The 17,043-nt window shown below is 31.3% G+C and overlaps 1 protein-coding gene across 4 annotated transcripts; it reads left to right on the forward strand.

The window, feature by feature from the left end:
- The first annotated feature begins 12,273 nt into the window (after window positions 1-12,273).
- Window positions 12,274-16,232, forward strand: LOC100813785 (type IV inositol polyphosphate 5-phosphatase 9). 4 transcript variants are annotated; one of them, XM_041013845.1, is made up of 9 exons: window positions 12,274-12,568; window positions 12,680-12,846; window positions 12,967-13,074; window positions 13,165-13,310; window positions 13,380-13,534; window positions 13,770-13,957; window positions 14,793-14,916; window positions 15,275-15,429; window positions 15,772-16,232. In XM_041013845.1, the coding sequence occupies exons 1-9, from the start codon at window positions 12,491-12,493 to the stop codon at window positions 16,016-16,018; spliced, it is 1,368 nt and encodes a 455-aa protein (XP_040869779.1). In that variant the 5' UTR covers window positions 12,274-12,490; the 3' UTR covers window positions 16,019-16,232. The 4 variants fall into 4 exon arrangements, with proteins under 4 accessions (XP_040869779.1, XP_040869778.1, XP_040869780.1 ...); XM_041013844.1 differs by having other exon boundaries at window positions 13,165-13,534; XM_041013846.1 differs by having other exon boundaries at window positions 13,165-13,534; window positions 15,312-15,429.
- Window positions 16,233-17,043: the final 811 nt, after the last annotated feature.

The raw sequence follows: 17,043 nt of genomic DNA on the forward strand, positions 1-17,043 counted from the left end.
AGGATAAATACAACTGATTGATAAAGAAAAAAATTACAAATAATACATCTTAGGTAAATAAGACATGATAGATTCTAACATTCCCATCTCGTTGAATTCCCTACTATTTCTTTTGTTTTTTTGTTAATAGTTATTATTTTATACCCTGTTCTTTTAAATTTATCGTTTATACCTCATCTTATTTTTTCCTCTTATAAATTGGAAATTACCCAACACAAGTGCAAAACAATGCCCCTGTGGAAATCGACACTCGGACTTCGGAGTACTTTACTACTTGAGACAAATTGGTACACTTGCCAAACCGTTAACAATTAGGTTTTTTTTTCATTTGTTGAAGGATATTCTCGCTCTTCGACATATCCTATAAAGAATTATTGTTTTATTCCATGTAATTGTCACTAAACAAATAGAGCGTTTACTTTGTCTTACTGGTAATTCAGACTGAGTGAATTAGGTTCCTACTGTTCAATGAGAAAGAACCTTATTAACTCATTCATCTATCCGCTTATAAGATGCAAACTTAAAACTTACTATTTATTTGCATAATCAAAACACAAACAAGTGGTTTGATTTGTCTCATGACTCAACATTTCCCAAACAAAAAAGAAAAATGAAGGCTAATGATTATCAATAGAAAAAGAGGAAAAAAATGGGAACATGGAAAGCTCTTCGAAATTGAGATTGTTAGGAAAAGGTTTCAACACCTCTATTTAAAAATTCCCCTTCCAAAATCGAAGCTTTCTTTGAACCCAAATTCAAAAAATGCCCCAGGTTAGAGAAAAATGCAAGATATTGATGAGGTTGCTGCAAGAGAATCTAGTCTAACAAGCAAAGGAGTAAGAGGAGGGGGAAAACAAAACAAAGATAAAGGGTTTGTGGTGGAAGAAGTGCAAGTCATTGGTGGAAAGGTGATCATTCCCAACAGTGCAACAAGGATGTTGAACAATGATGAAGAACACAAAGTTTTTGTAGAGATTGAAAGAAGAAAGAATATGGGTTTGGAAAATGAAAATTGGCATAGCATACAAGTGGAGAATGATAACTGCAAAATATGAGTTATTTTGATAATAAAAATATATTGAAAATATCTTTAAAAATATTTATTTAGCCGTTATCTTTGGCTTAAATATTATGATTTGATATTTTTCTTATTCATGACTTGCAGATATGAAAAGGAGAGATTAAAAGAGAAAAAGATCGAGAAAATATCCAAAATATCAGGAAGTCTCAAAAAGATATGATTAAAAGAAAAATAAATCCAAAAAATATCACTGAGGAATATTTTTAGCATTAGGCCCAAGTCCACTCCAACAATTATAAAAGGAGAGTCAAGCTAAGGAGGAGAGAGACCACAAACCCCCCTCTCCTAGGGGTTTCATTTACTCCCTTTCTTTCACCCCTCTTATTCTTATACCACTTCCATTGTAAAGCCCTTAATGGCCATGAGTGGTTAAACCCCTAGTTAGGGCCTGACAGACCTAAAAGTCAAGTGATGTATGATGTACTCCCTATTTATCAATGCAAAGGTGTTTTCTATTCTACTATCTTTTCTGCTTTTATCTTGCATTATTCATCTTTATATTCTGTTAGGGGTTAGACGCTCAGGAGAGAGTAACTTCTAAATAAGATTTAAAGAAGGTATGAATGCATTGGTTTTAGGGGTTAGATGCTCGAAAGAGGGTAACTTCTAATAGAACAAAAAGAAAGGATTTCATAAGAAAATCATTGCTAGGAATAGAATGATATTTTTATGCCCATGCAAACATCTAGAATTCATACTTCATGCATTTTATTTGTTGAGTCTTTGCAAAGGAATTTGGAAGATAGATAAATAAAATAGGCTTGTCATCGTGAAGAATCAGAGGCAAGTAATTGAACAGATGTGGGTAGAATAGAATCACCTAACTTGATAAAGAAAAATCATAAACTCATACATCCTAGGCAAACAAGGCAGGCCAGGTCCCAACCTTATCAAATTCCGATTTTATTTTATTTTTATCTTCTATTTTTATCTTTTACTTTTCTTATCTTATCTTTTTTTATCTTCTATTTTTTATTTATCATCTTTTAATTTAAATCTTTTATCTCTTTTTCTATCTTCTATTTTATCTTCAAATATTTATCTTATCTATTATCTTTCTTTATCTTTTATTTTAAATTGCTTATCTCTTGCTTGTAAAATGAGATTTGCATTAATCTAAGTACAAACAAAGTCCCTATGGATTTGACACTCGGACTTTTGAGTACTTTACTACTTGTGACAATTTGGTACACTTGCCAACGAGTTAACAAGTTTTTGGCACCGTTGCCAGGGACTTTGTTTTTCGTACTTGATTATTTACATATTCCAATTTTAAAGCAATTAGTTTTCACTTTTTTATTTTATTTTACTTTTAAAAAAAATTCTTGTGAGTCTATGCTTGTAGGGTGGAACCTCATAATAACTTGATCCATGGGAGACATTTCAAAGATGGAAGATATTTATAAGAGGTGGACTGAGTATCTTGACAGCACGTGATCAAGGGTCAATCACCCACCACCGGTAAATTGTGTTTTTTGTGGAGGAGAGCATTTCAATGACAACTGTTATCTCTACTCTATGAAAAATTCTTGGTGGGGATAGGAGATACACCTTTATAATCAATATGAAGAAGAAAAAGCTCCTACTCTTGAAAGTGTGTTCGTGGAATTAACGGCATACCATGCTACCTCTACAGCCAATCAAAACTCGATACAAAACCAGGAAATTTAGGTTAGCAAGAGCTACTCCATGGAAAATTATCAGTGGGAGCAAGAGTTATAATCCTACAACCAATATGAAGAAGAAAGAACTTCTAATCTGGATAATTTGTTGATGCAATACAAGGAAGTCACTGAATCTACTCAACAAGCATTTAAAAGTCTAGAAATTCAAGTTGGTAAGCTAGCAGAAGAAGTGACTAAATTTGTGGCCAAAAGAGAAGAAAACTTTGTAGAGGTTGAAGCTCATGAGGAAAGCATCGTAGAAGAGCATGATTCAAAAGAAAAATATGAAGAGAAAGTGAGGAGAAAGCACAACAATGGGAGAAGCACTCACAAGTAGAAATTCAACAAGAAAGTATTCTCCAAGTCAATACCCCTCCTCATCAACTGATTGGCATGGAAGAAAGGCATGGAAAACATGAGAAAGCCTTAAGCGTCATTCTTTCCTTGATCGCTACCACTTCACTTGCAATAATGTGGAAGGTGCTTCCAAAATACATAAGTTTCATGGCGTCTCTAGCTAAAAGGCGAAAATGCAATGAAGATGTATTCTTTGTGACCTTCATGCCACCTTGAAGGCATTTGACTCGTCAAGTTAATGGCGTTAAAGAAGTGCTTACTGGGAGGCAACCCAGGATTTCTTACTTTATCTCTCTTTTAGTTAATCGCATTTTGTTTTTTTAGGATAATTGTGTTATTTCTTTTCTTTATTTTGATTTTGTTCATTTTGATTTCAGCAATTTAATTCCAGTAGTTTAAATTTAGTCATTGAATAAAAATTGCATGATATTTGTGAAGTTACTATTTAGGCTTTTTCTGAAGGATTCAACACTTGAAATGCTGCATGACAATTGTGAAAGTACTAGTTTCCTGGAAGCAAGAGTCAATCAAACAGTGGAACATGAATCATAAAGAGAGAAAAGGTTAGCTTGATGTAAAGAGATCATGGTCCGATAAGCCGATAACTTTATATTGTCCCAGTGAGTTGTGTGAACTTAATTATGAGAGAACGTTTGTTTTTAAATTCCTAATTTTACATCATCCTTAGACTGTTAGATTATTTACATAAGGTGGATATGATCAAGGCCATGTTTCTTTTTATTTTAGCCACTCAGCCAAAAAGCCAACCTGTGATGAATTTATACCTTGCACCCCTGTTAAGCCAAAAACAATAATAATTTGTTTGAATAAACCCCTGAGCCTAATTTTGATATCCTTTACCTTGTTTTAGGGTTCTAAGAGAGCATAAGGATTTCAAGTTATGATAAGTCCTTAATTTGGGGGATTGCTAAGGGAATTTGCCTAAAAAAAAGCAGCACACAATAGGGCACCCTCAGAAGCTTGTAAGCCCAAAGTATTCTTACAAAAAAAAAAAAAAAATAGCACACAATAAGGCACCCTCAGAAGCTTGTAAGCCCAAAGTATTCTTATAAAAAAAAAAGATTGCAAATAAGGGCATAAAAAAAGAGGTGTCATAAGTGCTAAGGTTAAAAAAAAAAACTTTGAAATAAGGGCAGAAAAAGAGAGGTGTCATAAGTGCCAAGAAGAAAAGTGTTGTTAGAGGAATAAAGGCTGAAAAATAAATAAGCCTAGGCAGGAAATAAGTGAAATTTTTTCAAAGGATGCATGCTCTTTTATGATCTTAAGTTTTTGAAATCCCAGAAAAACCATGATTTCTTGTTTAGTCAGGCCTCGTTACAAGTCAATAAAAGTTCTTAGTGATCCGCCAAGTGTAAGTAAGAATAACTTTAACTGAGAAGAAGTGCAAAAATTTGGATATCTTAATTGCAGGTCGTAGAATTTCAAACACTCACCCCAGACACTTGTGCGCAAAGAGAAACACTAACCTTGTGAGGAAAGTGAGGCAAGTCAACTTGATTAATTTCCGATACTAACTATTTTCATCTCGATGTTGTTTGTGCTTCCATTGTGAGATTATGGCAAATGCAAAAAGGGACCAGTTGAAAGAATTTGAAAAAATTGTAGCTATTGAAAGTGTTGGAGCATTCAGAGTCTGCTCTCATTTTTGTTTTTGCTTGAGGACAAGCAAAGTTTTGATTTGGAGAATTTTGATAACTGCTAAATATGAGTTATTTTGATAATAAAAATATATTGAAAATATCTTTAAAAATATTTATTTAGCCTTTATCTTTGGCTTAAATATTAAGATTTGATATTTTTCTTATTCGTGACTTGCAAATATGAAAAGGAGAGATTAAAAGAGAAAAAGATCGAGAAAATATCCAAAATATCAGGAAGTCTCAAGAAGATATGATTAAAAGCAAAATAAATCCAAAAAAATATCACTGAGGAAGATTTTTAGCATTAAGCCCAAGTCCACTCCAACAATTATAAAAATAGAGTCAAGCTAAGGAAAAGAGAGACCACAAACCCCCCTCTCCTAGGGGTTTCATTTACTCCCTTTCTTTCACCCCTCTTATCCCATCAGTTCTTATACCACATCCATTGTAAAGCCCTTAATGGCCATGAGTGGTTAAACTCCTAGTTAGGGCTTGACAGACCTAAAAGTCAAGTGATGTATGATGTACTCCCTATTTATCAATGCAAAGGTGTTTTCTATTCTACTATCTTTTCTGCTTTTATCTTGCATTATTCATCTTTAAATTCTGTTAGGGGTTAGACGCTTAGGAGAGGGTAACTTCTAAATAAGATTTAAAGAAGGTATGCATGCATTGGTTTTAGGGGTTAGACGCTCGGAAGAGGGTAACTTCTAATAGAACAAAAAGAAAGGATTTCATAAGAAAATCATTGCTAGGAATAGAATGATATTTTTATGCCCATGCAAACATATAGAATTCATACTTCATGTATTTTATTTGTTGAGTCTTTGCAAAGGAATTTGGAAGATAGATAAATAAAATAGGCTTGTCATCGTGAAGAATCAGAGGCAAGTAATTGAACAGATGTGGGTAGAATAGAATCACCTAACTTGATAAAGAAAAATCATAAACTCATACATCCTACTAGGCAAACAAGGTAGGCCAGGTTCCAACCTTATCAAATTCCAATTTTATTTTATTTTTATCTTTTACTTTTCTTATCTTATCTTATCTTTTTTATTTATCATCTTTTAATTTAAATCTTTTATCTCTTTTTCTATCTTCTATTTTATCTTCAAATATTTATCTTATCTATTATCTTTCTTTATCTTTTATTTTAAATTATTTATCTCTTGCTTGTAAAATGAGATTTGCATTAATCTAAGTACAAACAAAGTCCCTGTGGATTCGACACTCAGACTTTCGAGTACTTTACTACTTATGACAATTTGATACATTTACCAACGAATTAACAGGGAATTATAAGCAATGTAATAAACAACTTTCTACATCCATTAAAATCTTAAGCAATGTAAAAAATGACAATCAAAGTGACACATGTTCTGTTATAGAAACATGTGTCATATGCTTACATTTTAGTGTTAAAAAAAAGTTTTTTTTATCGGTTAAAAGTTTTACTTATTTACAAAAAAATTTACTGCACATTTTTAATATTGGTTGTCATATAATGTAAAAACAAAAAAGTAAAATCTATATTTTGTAAGCTACTATAAAATTATTCATGAAATAGGATAAGTTTATGCAAGATTTTTAATATGGATAATCATTAAACTCTTAAACTAATAGTGTACTCTAAAGATCGAATATAATTATTCATGGAGGAACATGCATGTAAATTGGTTAAGCTAAAACATACTGAGCAGTGCTCTATATATAGTACGAGAAGATTTCATACGAAAAAATACGAAAGAAACATCTTCATGTTTTATTGGATAGAAATAATAAATAAAAGAAAAAAGGATGGAAATCACTGTGATTATAATTCGTACATGATGTCGTGCAAAATCTTTCGTACCAAAAAGCATTTTCCTTTCTCATGTTGTTTCTAACCAAACAAACTAGTGTTCACGACCACTATAATAACGTCTGGATATCATTTTCGTTGCTACCAGTACATTACTTTATCATTATTTTTAAGCAAAAAAAAAAAATTCTAACAAACTTTTTCCTTTTATTTTTTAAACAAAAAAAGTGTAAAAATTAAGACATGATGCGCACAAAAGTTTAACCTATAAAATTAAAACCTTTGTCGTCTTCTGTTCGTATTAATTAATCAATTATTCGTATTTGATTAATTCCTCTCTATCTCTCTCCCTCTCCTCATGATAAAATCAATCATCTTTTAGTTTATTTTGACACTTATGGTTTTGAGTGACAAATCTAGATATGAATAGTGCAAACCAGGCAATCAGCAGCTAAGTTAAAGAACCTTCTAAGAAAGCGGATTGAATGTCATAAACCTTAGTGGACTCAAACTCATTAATTGTATTATCAATATATGAACTTCTATATCAACAAAAATTTTCATCAATATAATTACTCCATTTCTATATATTTTTTAACTGAATCCTTGCAAACCTTTACTTGTTTCCGTTGGTTCCTTTCTTATCTTTCACTGTAGCTGACAACAAATATTATAAAATTAGGTCGAATAGAATAAGTTATTTAATTTAGTCTTAATTAAATTATAATATTTAATTAATGCAAGAAACCTAACATATTTTTTCTATTATAATATTTATATATATAATATAAAAAAATTTATTTTGATAAAAGGGTGATATGAATCATATAATTAAAGCTACTAGTTAATTTCATATTTTAAATATATTTTGATCTCGAAGTTATTAACATTAACAATGTGTTTAAATAAAAATAACGTTGGATATTTGTTCTCTGCTATACCAAGATGTGAATTTATGACTATATTAAGTTAAAAGTGATTAGAGGAATATACAATACGTTATATATGTTCCGGTATGATAAAAATCTTATATCGTTTAAGAGTCGAGATCAATAATAATTTATAAATATTTTGTATTTCTTAATCCGTCAAGATATCTTTTTTAATAAAAATAAAATCATGACGAATCATCAAACATCAAAGCAGATAATGCCTGAAATGTAGTAACTATAATGATATCATCAGACTTATCATGAGTACTAAGGGACTTGGTGTTGGAACACATAATATAAATATAAGGAATTTGAAAAAGGATATAGTGTCAATGATTTGTCACCATACTTTTCCCTCATTAAGCAATTTAACATGGACATGCTTCATAGCATGAAAGGTGGTAAAGTTTGATTGAGAATGAGTTAAAAATATTTCTTTCAGCTTGTCTAATCAAATGAATTTTTTTGCAGCAAATCTTTTTTTTTTTTAAATCACCTTTGAAAATATTTCTTTAAATAATTTGATAGATCGATCCTTTGCATTTTGTTTGTGGAGAAAGTTCGTGTAAACTAAGGCACCACTTTGTTATTGAATATTTTTCATGCATTATAAAGTTAAGGGCTATGATTACTACAATCATGAACTTAAGTTTGTTTTTGAGCATAATTACTCTCTTCATGGCTTGACTCTCCATGAATGGTAGTTTTATTGATTCATATAGGATGAGCAACCAAAACCTTTTCAGGGTTCTCTCTCCTATGCAAACTAATAATAGGAAGCATGATGGATTTTGTGATTGATCAATATAACTAGTTGAAATTGATTTTGCCATAATCAATCTTCGAGAGATATATCAATGATTAAAGAAAATGAGATTGAAGAAGAGCAAAATTTTGAAGAGATGAAACATAAATAAGCAAGGTTATCAAATACATAAACTCGACTCGTAAATTCGTAAGAGTCCACTTCATATAAAAATAATAACAAAATATCTATAAATAACATACAAATTAAATATTTAAAAAATATAATAAAGCAAAATAGTAAATCATAAATTTTACAATACTTAAATAACCAAGTCTAGTAATGCATCACTACTAGCTAATAACTTGCAGATGTTATAGTAGTGGTAGATCATTCTCATCAAGAGTTTGATGTTATTAGAGAACAAGGGTTTAATGTTATTAAAGGTGAGAATTTTTTTATTCAGGAATAACACACTAAATGTAGGTATGTTGAACACTAAACACACGGAAAACAACTTAAAATGAATTATATTTTGGTATATTTTTTTAACATGTTGACTCATTGACTCGATAGTAAACTCGAGAGTTTACCGAGTTTACTTAGAGTTTATAGAGTCTACCCAGAGTCTACTAAAAAGAGAGTTTACACATGAGTCAACTCGTGGAGGGTAAGTGGACTCATAAACTCATAAGAGTTAGTGAGGTAACTCGAGAGTTTGATAACCATGTAAATAAGATATGCTTATAATTAAAAAGTTCAATTATTTAATCATATGGATAATTAGTGGAAGTCAAAATTGGTTTGGATTTTAAAATTTTAAACCCAGAGATATAGATTGAGAATGAAATTAAATTCAGGTCACATGGAACCTAACTTGTACCTATAGTAGAGAAAGAGTAGAAAAGTTGCAGTCAAAGTGGTGCTAAAGAAGCTTGGAGGAGAAGTAAACAACAAACATTCAGCTATGTGGTTTGGAGAACTCATACAAGTTTGAATGTTTGAATTATCCCTCCAACAACCATAAATGGCTAGCTCCAAGGCTTACTTAAAAAAGACAAATTGAAGGAACTCATTGCAAGGAAGGAGTCTTTAAATGTGTAGTCTTTCCAACCCCTTAGGATGGAGGAAAGAACTTTGGAGAATAGTCAAATGTTTATTTCTTCTAGAGATAGAAAGAGAATAACAATTCTTGTATGAAGTCTCTATAGTAGTAGCTGCTACTTGGATTGAAGCCTGAAGAGGTTTTTTGAAAGAATACTTGGATAAAGCTTGTATAGGCCTAGATAATATTGGATGAAGAGTCTGCAAAGGCTTAGAAAATATTAGGTGAAGAGCATGTAGAGACTTAGGGAATATCGGTGAAGAGCCTATAAAGACTTAAAGAATATTAAGTGAAACCTATAAAGATTTAAAATACTATGTGTAGAGAGATTGTGGAGGCTTCAAAAGAAGGAATAACACGTGATGAGGACATAACCAAGAGCAAGGGCAAGGATCGACTTTAAGGACTTGGAGGACCTATGACAAGGGCTAGAGCAAGGAAAACCAAGGAAGCTCTTCAACAAGTGTTGTCCATACTAATTGAGTACATGCCCAAGTTTCAAGGAGAAAAGTCCAAGGTTGTGAGTTGTATCATGATCCAAATGGAGGAGGACTAAATGACACCACTTTATCTCAATTTTAGAGTGTTTAGTTTGTCTAAATAATGGCCCAATCCTTGTAAAGTTGGCTGACCAAAAATATGTTTTGGGTTAATCAACTAAAAAGGCTTTAGTTAGGTTTCGTTCAAGTTGTAATAAGGGTCTAATTGGCAACCTAGGCATCATCCTTTTGGGAGACCAAATGGTGGCTGACTTGATGGCTGTTGGGGGTGACTTTTGGTTGCCATAATTTCAGTTACACTTAGCCATTAAGTTCTTTTAATTCTAGGTTAGTGAATCATTACTAAAATCTGATGTAAAGCTTCTATATAAGCTGAACCATTTTATCAATAAACACAAGTTGAGTTTTATTCAGAAAATTAGAGTTTATCTCTTTTATCTTAGTGAGAGTGATTTTCCTAAGTTCTTGAGTGATTCAAGAACACCCTGGCTATATCAAAGGTCTTTCACATCCTTTGTGTGTTGCCCTCGCCGGAAAGAGTGATTCTTTTCTTCCACCATTTCATCTTCAACCTTGTTCCTTCAAACCACAATTTCCAGAAATCCAATTCTGCCCAGAATTATCTCGTGACCATAGCTCTCATTTTACTCGTTCAAATTAAGTGATTCTTGAGCCTAAATTGAAATTCAAAATGAGACATTTCACCTCGTTATGGAATCACCTCATTTGGAGCCCTGTAGCTTGAGTTATAACCATTTTTATATTTCTGTTCAGCCACTACTTAACCTACGTTTTTACCATCTCATTCATCCATTTTATGCCAAGATCCACCTTATTAAGACCCAGGAAATTAGCCACTTCCCAAACCCTTGAATCTTGCCAATTTCCCATCCTTTTTCTTAATCAATTTCCGAATTTTCCATCAAGATTTAATCCTAGACGATCCTAAGTCAATCCTTGTGCAATGAAGGTTCATATCATCACGTGTAAAGGTGCTTGGTCTTAGTGGGAAAATTCTGTAAATGTAAGTATTGGACGTAACTCAGGTTGGGGTGAACCAATATATAATTGTGGTGTAATGTATCATTCTCTATTGCTTCTTAATTGTATCCTTCACATATTAATTTTAAGTTTTAAAAATCTTGTTTTTACAAAAGCACGATTTTGATCTTGAATCAAAAGGTTTGTGTACAAAAGATTTTAGCTTTCAGTAGCAGCATTTAGTTTTCATTGATACAGAAACCGGAATTTATCATATCGAGCTTTGTTATTTTCAAATAGAAGTTTTCATAAGCAACATTTAGTTGATAGAAACTTGGAGATTCATTGTTAGCATATTAATCTTATTCAAGTACCTGAGAAGGAAAAGTCTTGCTTCTAACGAAACTTCTAAGAAAAAATCAAAAGCAAGTTTTGTTTGTGCACAAAAGGTCTAGTCAGATTGTGCGTTATTATCAATTCTATTATAGTGACCAACTAATTCACTTCAATTTACTACTTAGTGACTTGTTATGTCATGAAAGAGCATGAGGGAAAACTATGAGTTTTGTTGTTAGATAAATTGTGTTTATTAATCTCTCACTGTTCAGAATAGTTGATGAAGGATTAAAAACATAATTTACTAAAAAAATGTGATTATCTTGTAAAACTTTTTAATGACTTGATAAGTTAATAGATTATGTTATGTCATCAATTAATGTTGTTCTTTAACAATATGGACTAAAAGTGATAATATAAAAAAGTTTAAGGACTTTAACCGATAAAAGTTTAGATTAAAGAATAATAACATAAATTAAAAAAAATTAAGGATTAAAAAGATAATAATAGACCCTATTATTTATCTAATAAAATATTTCTTTTTTTGTTACTTAATTTATACATCTAATACATATAAATGATAAAAAAAAAATTGTTTTGAAAAATTGAAAATGATAATAATTATATTCTGTCCATTTTGTGCATTAAGATGTAAAGTTAGAGAAGAAAAATTATATAATGATAATGTAAAATAATTTTACATTATCATCAAATCATAAATCACGATATGATAAATTTATTCTTTTATAATAACAATCTTTAAAATCATATCAATAATGATTTATGATTAAATAACTTATCTTATAAGTGAATATCACATTAAATTCTTAAATTAATAATATCATACAAACTAGTCAAATTTGGCACCTTTGTTTTAAACCAAAAAAAAAAATATATTCCATCATTTTCCACCAATCAAAACATACTGATAATGTTAGCATGCAAAAGGCTTGACAAGCTTGCGCCAATAGCTTGTCATCATTTCTCCTATTTGCCTATTTTTTTCATGGACCACACTACTCCCCACTTGCAACCATTTTCAACAATTTAAATATGGGAAACATTAAGATATATTCCTTCAATTCTACTCTTCAACAAACAAAAGAATTCGAATGTTCAAGAAGACCCATGTTTTCTATATATTCTCTCTCTCTCTTCACCATTGCTAGGACAATGTAATTAAGATGTTCCTATATATATTGAAATATTAGACGATCGAATAATGTTCAAAGGGTGCATACTCTTGTACGCCACATTAAAATAAGTGTTTCTTCTTCTCAAGTTGCACACAGTAATCTGCACTCTTTCTCAGCATGATATCTATATGATCCATTCCCCTTTATTTTTTTTTATCACCAAAAGTAGTATAAACCATTATACCATGACTGGAAAGCTAGCTCAAGTAAGTATAACTAACTTGCTTTCTCTCCTTCAATTTCTTCCATTTTTAATTCAATTTTCTTACCAAATTTTTATTGACATGAATGAATTTTTACATATATAATTTCCTTAGTTCACGTGGCCTGCATTAGTGGCTAATGAGATACTCAACAAGCGACTGGGAAGCAGCAATTTTATAGCAGATTTTCCAAGCAACACAGAACCCTTATTGAGTCATGATCAGTCATCTCTGAGCTCTAAAACTATGCTTAATGATCAGAAGGATACACAAAAAAACAAGTAAGAAGAAAAACACCGTCAAATATAAAAAGCCCTAATTGAGTTCCATCATACTCTGGGTTGTATTCTATTATTATTAAGTTTCTGACATAATTAATAATTTTTCTTCAATCATTAAAGGATTTTTGTCAGCACATGGAACGTAGGTGGGATTGCCCCAGATGAAGGACTGAATATGGAGGATTTGTTGGAGACACGCAACAATTCCTATGACATCTATGTACTTGGGTATGAATTCACCTTCTCTTGATAATAATAATAATCATTAATATCATGCACGTAGTAGTTATTATTTTCAACTGTTTGTTCGCAATCCAGGTTTCAAGAAATTGTGCCTCTAAAAGCATCCAATGTGTTGGGGTATCAAAACAGTAAGATTTCCACCAAGTGGAATTCCATAATCAGAGAAGCTCTGAACAAGAACAACACGCATGTACTTCACAGTTTCAAATTAGATGAAGAAGGTGATGATAAAAAGGGTATTTATTGCAATAATAAGGAATTAGGAAATAATAATAATAATAATAATCCAGGTCTGCAAGGCCCACAAGATTTCGAATGTATCATTAGCAAGCAAATGGTTGGTATATTGATATCAGTATGGGCTAAGAGAGACCTTCGTCCATTCATTCAACATCCAAGTGTCTGTTGCGTCGGATGTGGCATCATGGGATGCTTAGGGAACAAGGTGACATATTCATATTCATTACATTAATTATAGCACTTCAATTCAACATTCATCATATCCATCTATTTTAAAATTAATTGATAAGCTAACGGGAAGTTTATAAGTTATAAATTAGGAGTTGAAAAACTGAATGCTTATAATTGGTTATCTAGGAATAAGTCCTTTTTAATTAATTTTGTACTTGATTAAATTGATCTTTTCTTAATTTTACCACTATGGTTGAATTAATTTGCAGGGTTCTGTATCTGTGAGATTTGTGTTACATGAAACAAGCTTTTGCTTTGTGTGTGGTCACCTAGCTTCTGGTGGGAGAGAGGGAGACGAGAAGCATAGAAACTCTAATGTTGCTGAAATATTTTCACGGACAAGCTTTCCTAGAAGAGGACCTATGCTTGATTTGCCGAGAAAGATTCTTGATCACGAGTAAGAAATTACATTAATTTGTTATCCAACCGATCAACCTCAATAATTGCTTTTTTGGCTTATTTTAATAACTATTTGGTTGCTTTCCCAACAAATCATAAAAAGAAAGTGCAATATTGAATTTTTTTTTGTTTTTTTGTTTTTTATGGCTGTTAATGCAAAGAATTAGCCACTTGCTAGTTGAAAACATCACCATATATTTGCAAGTCTTCAACTCTGAATTTTTCTTCTCACCATATTAGTTCGAATTTAAAATATTTATCATTTATCATTTGATTGATGATTAATCTTTATTAAAAAATTTAATTCTTTTTAATAAAGTCATTTCTTTTAATTATATTTTTTTATCTGCAAGACTCAAATTCAAATTACTATTCAATCAATTGAATGATTTGTTGATCTCCGCCTGAGTTTGTCGTACTAGACATTGAAGGCCGCCAAAACACTTAAATATTATTCTTTGTTGGTTTTTATGTTTGAAACTAAATTATTCTCTTAAATCAATCAACTTTGAGAATATGTGACGAATTTGTTCTGCTATAGTGGGACAGTGTGAGTTAATTAACTAATGAAAAAGTTTCAAAAAGGTTCCAAATAGAATAAAACACATCATAAAGAGATACATTTGAACGGAACAGTTTTCAGATATAGAAATATAATTAAAGTGGCAAAACCATTGACCTCTTTTAATTACTTAGTATTCAAATAGAATTTACTTTCTGCCGACTTTTAACCATTTGATTACTCGATATTCAAATTGAATTTACTTTTAATTACTTTTACTTTGACATACATACATGTTGCATTTTTTAACCATTTAATTAATTAATCACAGCCCTGTCTTGTGCAGACACGTAATATTGCTTGGAGATTTAAATTACAGAATTTCTCTACCGGAAGAAACAACACGCTTACTTGTTGAAAACGAAGACTGGGATTCCCTACTAGAATATGATCAGGTGTTTATAAATAAATAAATAAATAAATAAATAAATAATACTCATATTTACGTATGTACGTGAGAGACGAGAAGAGTGAATCATGATCATATAACTATATAAATAATTAAGATTATTTTAGTTAAATTTAATCTTAATTACTCAATTTAATTATATGATTAAGGTTACATCTTCTTATATTCTCACCTTGATACCTTCTTTTATACGTACTCTCCATCTCTATGCATCTATATACACAGGTGTGTATGTGTGCATAAACACGTGTATATGTATATATGTAATATTTTTGGAAGAGGAAAAAAGAAAATATCTTGGAATTTTTAGTATATTCTCTAACATGAATTGAATGAAAATGAAGCTAATGATGGAGCTAATGAGGGGAAATATGTTAAAAGGATGGCATGAAGGAGCAATCAAATTTGCCCCAACCTACAAGTATTGTCCAAATTCAGACCTGTACTATGGATGTTGTTATCACGGCAAAAAGGCAGCGAAGAAGCGAGCACCTGCATGGTAAGACACGTGCATAAATATTTACTATTACATCTTATTTTTAACTGTTCATTTTTTTTTTCTGTGTATAATGACGATGATCCAACTTAGGTCTTCAAAGTATACCACTCAAACCCACTACTAGACCAACACTCTAGTGATGTTCATGTGATCTTAATAAGTATATAGCTTAATTTTTCAAGCATTAATGTGATTAATCGTATGATTAAGATTAATTAACTTTAAGTAACTTTTCTCACTCATTTGAAAAAGGTCCCCTTATTAATTAGATATACATCACACGACAACGTACTTTTAAGAATGATTGACTTCTTATATATATTTTGGTTTTCTTAATTTTAGGTGTGACAGAATTATATGGTTCGGCAACGGTTTAAAGCAAATTCAATACGCTAGATGTGAATCAAAACTATCGGATCACAGGCCCGTCAAGGCATTGTTTATAGCACAAGTGAGGGTTTCATCAGCAGCACTAAGAAGCTTTCAAAACTTGTTTCTATCAGAGAGATTTGAACAAATTGAAACTCCCTTTGAAGTTTCCCCCACCTATGAGTTTGTGTGTAAAAAGCAATCAAGTTTCCGGTTGTGAATCTTTAATTAGTGTTTCTTATGTACATACATGTTTAGTTAGACGACGTCTGAATTAAAATTGTACAAGTTAAAGAAGAAATTCATGATCAGAAGGAAATTGTAGCAGGTGACAGATGATTAGCTCTTTTGCTGATGAGAGGAATACAGTGAATTTGATTGTTTCTGTATTAAATCATCAGATAGAAGGTGGAAAATATGTCATTGAACATTAAATCTGCAATCTCATATATATATATATATATATATATATATATATATATATATATATATATATATATATATTTGCAAAGCCAATCCCGTACAATATTAATTATCTTGTTTTTGATGATTCATCTCTTCAATCCACTGTTGGTAGATAGATGGATTCCTTAACCATGCTAACATTTTGTTAGGAGAGATTAAATTCACTTCAGCAATCTTATGTCATTCGGTTATGTGAATACCTTGTTTTTATATATGACAACAATAAGAATTTCAATCTGCACCAGTCTAGATATAGGTCAAAGTTTCTGTTAGGGCTAGCATTGAACATAGGCTGAAGGGGCGATGGTCTAAGACCTAGAGGTGAGGGAGGGTTAAAAAAAATTAAATAACTTTGAAGAGAAAAAAGTAATTAATTAATTTTTTGGTCATTCATGTTGAAAAAGTTGCCTTAATTTGTGGACCCCTAGCCCACTTTAGATGGGGCCTCTTTGGGGGTTGCAACTTGCATGAATTGCAACCTCAAGGGTGGTGATTTATTTTCACATTAATTATTGATATGATTAAATTAAAATATATAAGTAAAGGACAACCCTCTCCGTATAAATCAATTTTATAGGGCTGAATTAAGTTCAAACTTACATTGTAAGATGATTTTAGAATTCAGAGCCTATCCTAGTAGATATATTATCGGGTCTCCTGCATTTGACATACTTTAGGATGGAAGTCTTAGGTGTGAGGGAGAATGTTGGAAAGCCTCATTAATTTACAAACCCCTTAGCCTGCCTTAGATGCAATCTCTTTGGGGGTTGTCTAAATTCA

Source organism: Glycine max, chromosome 3, assembly GCF_000004515.6.
Source record: "Glycine max cultivar Williams 82 chromosome 3, Glycine_max_v4.0, whole genome shotgun sequence".
Taxonomy (NCBI): Eukaryota; Viridiplantae; Streptophyta; class Magnoliopsida; order Fabales; family Fabaceae; genus Glycine; species Glycine max.

Excerpts from the sequence above, each read along its gene's own strand:
- LOC100813785 (XM_041013844.1), top strand. The coding sequence starts at position 12,491 with ATGATCCATTCCCCTTTATTTTTTTTTATCACCAAAAGTAGTATAAAC. Across the intron at positions 13,958-14,792 it reads AGAAAGATTCTTGATCACGA|CCCTGTCTTGTGCAGACACG; the intron begins GTAAGAAATTAC and ends AATTAATCACAG. Across the intron at positions 15,430-15,771 it reads AAGAAGCGAGCACCTGCATG|GTGTGACAGAATTATATGGT; the intron begins GTAAGACACGTG and ends TCTTAATTTTAG.